The sequence below is a fragment of the Taurulus bubalis genome (genome assembly GCF_910589615.1).
Source record: "Taurulus bubalis genome assembly, chromosome: 10".
Classification (NCBI taxonomy): Eukaryota; Metazoa; Chordata; class Actinopteri; order Perciformes; family Cottidae; genus Taurulus; species Taurulus bubalis.
Window position 1 is genome coordinate 8,139,857 of NC_136598.1, and position 6,000 is coordinate 8,145,856.

Sequence of the window (6,000 nt, forward strand, 5' to 3'; positions counted from 1 at the left end):
TCCTCCCTGTACTTAACCCTTTCCTGTCTCTTTTGATCTGTCTCATTCTTGTCTGCTTAATTAACCACCAGGCACTCCAATACACCCTCCTTGGCAAGCCCAGAGACACTTTTCAGACCTGAGTCCTGTCCTCGCAGATATTCACTCATAAATCGAACAGGCGCTCTGCTCCTCCCTAGTAGTGAGGCATATCTCACAGACTGTGGTATTGATCGGACTGAGGCATGACTCAGGAGGAAAGAGAGATATTAAAAAACTGCAGACGCCTCTCTGCTTTATGATATTAACCGCCACCCTTTTGTATTCGAGAGGAGTGGATGGAGGTGTAGGATAATCAGAAGAGTGTATTGAAGCTGCCTGATTTTACTACCAAGACACAGCAAAGACATCACCTGCTCCATGAGCCTTTATTGAAAAAAAAAAAAAAAAAGCTTCTCCACAAAGTCCAGTGTTGCACAATCTTAAAAAAAAATCTAAGGCTGCTGTCGAAATGCAAGCAAAGTGTAAAGTTGTCACCGGATACATGTATTAGCGTTCTAATCCTGTGTGGATTATGAGTGTGGTTGCTGACAAAACCATCCTTCAGGTCGGAAGCTGATGAGAAGATGAAAAGCCATCGATTGCAGGCAGCCAAGGCTTTTCTCTCTCTGCCTTTTGTTTAGCTGGCTGTGTGATGTGTGAGAGGCCGGGCGGCCCACTGCCCGGCCTCGTATGAATAATGGCTCAAGGACGAGCAGCATTGATTCATTGACAGGGGAGTTGGAGCAGGTCAGAGAGCCAGCTGCTGACCGTCACGCTCACCTCTTCCTCCTCTTTTGCCTCTATCCAGATTCGGCCTCTCTAATGTCAGCTGTTCTGTTTACTGTCTGTACAGAGGAGTTTCTGTTCGGCATAGCTCTGTGTACAGCTCTGAGTGCACTGTATGTACACACACGGCAGCTGTGTTTGTGTATCACTTTGCAGGTCTGAGACGTCTGAGTGAAAGATGATACACACTAAAGTTTAAAAACTCAGTTGTGTCTACCTAAACCCTATTTTTTATGTTTGTGGTTAATGTTCTTTCTTCCTGTGTTTATCCTTCAGATCTCCCACCTCCGCCCATCCCACCTCCAGCAGGGCTTAAGTCGCCTACACACCCCTCCAAGGCAGTCCTGGAGGGCCGGGGAGTGATTTCCCCCAAAGCAGGGGAGGGTCGAGACAAGAGAGGAGGAACGGGGGGATATCGGCCCAGAGAGGGCTCGGACCCCAGAAACAGCTCATCTGAACGCAAAGACGCTCAAGAGAGACAAAAAACTGCTCATGGAGGGAAAGGGAATAAACATGAGGGTATCACCGTCAACAAGGCACGGCAACACCCAGGTACAACGACAACAACAATGTGAGGGTTTCCCTCAATGTAATGTGCAGTGGTTTAAAGTCCTCCTACAACTGCTCTTTGTCCCTAGGTTCAGAGGACATTCTGCCCTATAGCCGACCACAGTTCCCCACAGTCAACAGCCCCCGGGACCCAAGCTCTTCCAGCTCCATGTCCTCGAGGGGCTCAGGGGGTCGGCGAAGAGGAGAAGGAGGCCGCAGGAACCCTGCAGACATGGGCCTTAGCACCACGGGGGCCTTCCAACCAGGAGATGAAGAGCTTGAGGTAAACATGTCAAAGTATCTTAGGTGATTCAAATGTAATTAAAAGGCATTGTATTGTTTGTGATCAAGTCAAAGTTTATTCAGTGATACAAACATCAAACAGTCATGACAGAGCATGTCTTAAAAATGTCATGAAAACATCAAAGTGTAGTTTGTCATGAAAAAGCCAGAATATAGCCAGAACATTATATTATAGTATGTCAAAAAGCATCACAGTATTGTATGTCATAAAAAGTTATAGTGTGGCATAAAAATATAAAACTAATCATGGAAAAGTAATGGTATTGTAAATTAGATGTCACATGTCACAAAATAAGTCATAGTGTAGTTTGTTCATAGAAATATAAAAACATTTCCTAGTATTGGTTGTCCGCAAAAAATCAGCGTATATGTCATAAAAAAAAGTTATATTAGAGCATGCCATAAAGATGTATTGAAAAAAGTCCCAGTATAATATGTCGGAAAAAGTGTCATAGAATGTCATAAAAACGTATTAAAATGTCATCGAAAAGTTAAGTATCAATGAAATGGTTCTTTAATCGATACTTAAAGTACAAGCATGATATTTTACATTGTAAGAAATTCTGTTGTCCAACTATGTGATCTAATACTTAATGTCTCTAAATTACCTCAAAACCAGTCTCACATTTCTATACTGCAATTTCTTGTTACGTATTGATTCAGATGTACAGATATAGAGATATATTTGCAATACGCTAATATCTATAACACAAATGTTTTCTTTTTCACATAGATGGTAGAAAGCTGAAGAACACAGGAGGAAAAGAGGAACTGTCCTGAATTTTCCAAGAGTGGAGCACCATTGTTTCTCTTACAATTTTAAATATCTCAGTATTTCACCATCATGTTGGCTGCCATTATGCTGTACATCAGTAGTGTTTCTTTACATCTGGAAAACAGACCAATGGGGTTTTTTTCTACCGTATCATTTTTTATGTCCATTTAAAAAAAGGAAAGAGTGTCTGAAGATAAAGAGTGCATTCAAAACAAAATACGCAGTGGTATATTTACGTTTAATTCCAATGCAATATGGAGTCGAATCTTACTCCAGACATTGACATGACTCTGCTTGCCTCAACAAGAACTCTGGAGAGCCAATGCAGTCAGTTGTTGCTGTAGTGAAATAGCTGCAAGCATAGAGGGGTGGACTGTCTGTAAATATACGTGTATACATGATGTCCTCTTGTTTTACCCACTGTGGTACCTCAAATTTGTCTTCCTTTTTTTTATTTTGTGAATTCTAATTTTATTATGCCAGTAAATATAATTATTATTTTATCATTTCCATCCATGTTGTAAATTGCTATATTATTTAGCTGCCCCAAGAAAGTGCCACTTTGGGATTTTTTTTTTCTTTTCTTTTGTATTTCGTAATGCACTGTTATGTTTCGTGTTGATGTCAATGTTTGTTATTTGTTTTACTTTGGTTTTAAAAGCACAATCACTAAACTTTATTTTAAACCATTCTATCTATTAACCTTTTTGTCTTACTGGAGGAAAACAGGTATGACAAAAGAGTCTAGTTAATCCTGATGATGATGATGATGATGATGATGATGTTGTAGGTAAAGGTTGCTGTTTACGAAGGCCGGGCTTGAAAGGAGACTCCTTGCGTTGTGATTGTCTCCCTCTCCAGTTCTGACGCTAGCTCAAGTGTTGAAAGACAGTTAATGTGAGTCATAGCTGCAATGTATATATCTTTTCGCATTGACCATAAACTCAGCTATTGCACATTAATCCAAATGGTTATGTTGTCTACTAATGCACTTAAACAAATGTCAAATACAGGAAATAAGAGTCACTTTGGGAATCTGGAGAGGTTGTAATGGGACAAGAAGAGTCTCTTTTCTTGACAAGGCAGTGGTGAGGGACCCCTGTTTTTAAGGAGGAAGGGTGCTGTTGTTTATTCATAGGACATCTGCAAGCATTTGTTTCGTAAAGCAAAAAAAGTAAAAAGAAGTAATAAAAAAAGATGAATAAAAAAATCAAACTAAACATGTTCCTTTGGTATTGTGTCAACCTTCTCTGAGAGGAACAGGATTATATTGTTTTCTTACAAAAGCCTGTCATCAAAAAAGAACGTTGTGCTCTACAACGAGGCTCTACGGCAGTGTTAGCGCAACTGTAATGTTCGACCAATACATAGATATGTGGCTTTTTATAGAGCGTTTATCATTCATTTATCACGTGCACCTGACCACACCAGGGATATCCCAGTCACCCCTGATGCTTGCTCCTAATGAATCAAGGATAATATCAAAACAATCTTTCCAAAAAAAGGAAATACCAAGTTGTGTATGGGAAAGAACATTTATCTGGCCCTTCGACATTAAACTGGATCAATTAGCAATTCCAATATTTTATTTCCATGGCCTAGGAAAAGTCTATCAATATTTGTGAACAGAGTAACTTTCTTTTAAAGCCAGGAGCCCAAAAAGTAAGTATCAAGTCCGGTGCTGCTCCCTAAACAATGAACGGAAGACGGATTTTGTGGTGTTTTATTTTTCAAACCCAAATGAGCTTTATTCTATTATAGTGTTCTCAGTTCGGGAACAGAAAATATACCCACATGCTCAGAACATTCCCCTGGGTGCTCTCAGTGCAAGATATAACGTCTCTTATGAATTTGAGCTCTCTAGTTTTGGGATTTGAAAGAGAGTTGTTCATGTTTACTGATAGTTGGACTTTCTTAGTATGGAACTTTTCTTCCTATCTTTATTCAAGAGCATATTTTTTTTATTTGAGACCACGACTTATTAATTTCATGTTCAGACTTTGTAATACTTTCCCTCAAAACCCTGTCCTGATACTTAAATAGCCGCTGCTTGTGCTTGGATTTATTCTGTTTCTACTTAATTCTATGCTTGCTCGCAACAGATTTCCTGTGCGCCAGCTTCAGCCCTTTCCACACATTCAGGCTGCTTCTGTGTGCTTGTGAAACGTCTGCTCTCAGATTTATTCACTGCTCTTGGATTATTTTCAAGCAATAACTGTCAAAACTCCTCAAGCAATAGAATGTTAGGTATAGTGTTGAGCATTTAAATGACCCCACCTCATTGCGGGTGCGTTTGCTTTACTAGGGTGTCCGTCCCTGACGGGTGGTTACTCGTTAATCTCATTTCATTCACTTCAGCCCACCAAGGCTTTATTGTATTGCTTTCCTTGCCACTTTTAGAAATAAAAGGACAGGTTGTTACACTTGTTTTCACCTTGGTCAGTAATTGGAAAAGAAGAGTCTCTTTTCTTGATAAGGCAATGTTAAAAGACCCCTCGCAGAGTTTGTGTCTGTGGTGGCACTTTAAAAATGAACAAAGACCAAGGCTGTCCTTTTGCACTTTATTGCATGAATAAAACACATTTGCAAATCCAGACCTCCCAGCTGGCTGGCAAGAGAGAGATAATGAAGTTTAGATACGGATATTCATAGATATTTTTTGTCGTTAAACACACATATTTTGTCTGTAAATGCATGACCTCATGTCTAGAGTGTCTCTTTCTGCCTCTGTCTGTTGGGAATCAACCGACATTGGCTGGAAGCCGAAGGATGAATGTCACAGCTTGCATGACTTTACTTCTGACAGAATGACAGGGAAGCCAAAGGCTGGATTTCGCTGGAGGCAGAAAGATGGATAGGCCGAGACAGTATGATATATTCATAAGTAAAAAAGCTTTAACCCCCCCACCCCAATAAAAAATAAGATAATGGCCGGTTTTAAGGATGATTGAAAGAAGTGGAGTCGCTAAAAAAAGTTCTGAGAGATCACAGGTACAGTCACAGTCACAGGTAAGCGAAACAAACTTACTCCCCCCCCCCCCAAATGTCAAAAAGACCATTGTGCCTTACCAGTAGTAGGGGGAGATATTCTGAGGCACTCAGACTCCTATCGCTATGGACACTCTTGTGAGTCTGAGATAAAGTTTTAACAAAATTGAAAATTAGGAGGCCATGAATAAACATACAACAAGTGAACTTGCCAGGTCAATGTTAAGAACATCCTCCATAAATATCTCCCATGTCTCCTATGTCAGATTTACCATGTCTTTGAAATGGTTGCATCTTTTACGTTTGCAACATTCAAGTCTCTTACAAAAAGTAGTCTTCTCAAATTAAGACTATTTAAAAAAAAAAAAAAAAAAGTTAAATCCTTTCTAAGAGGTCTGAAGCTCCACAGCTTCTGCCACTGCACAACCTTTCTTAGGGAGCATTATTTTTGGCTCTTTGTCGATATGATCATATTCCACTGATGCAAAAATAGTTAATCGGCTGAGCAGGATCTGGAGATCCCTTTTCTCAAGATGGGCTAGTTTGTGCCCGTGCTGCTCTGGCCGTCCTCAGCATCC

The 6,000-nt window shown here is 40.2% G+C and overlaps 1 protein-coding gene across 1 annotated transcript in view; it reads left to right on the top strand.

The window, feature by feature from the left end:
• Positions 1-3,616, top strand: part of robo1 (roundabout, axon guidance receptor, homolog 1) — a gene marked incomplete at its 5' end in the record, with an annotated part of 156,103 nt that extends 152,487 nt beyond the window's left edge. The window contains 3 exons of the mRNA XM_079225397.1: positions 1,084-1,359; positions 1,446-1,639; positions 2,393-3,616. Coding sequence (XP_079081523.1) covers positions 1,084-1,359; positions 1,446-1,639; positions 2,393-2,407 — 485 coding nt within the window. The 3' untranslated portion in view covers positions 2,408-3,616. The remainder of the gene's footprint in view (positions 1-1,083; positions 1,360-1,445; positions 1,640-2,392) is intronic.
• Between the last annotated feature and the right edge of the window lie 2,384 nt (positions 3,617-6,000).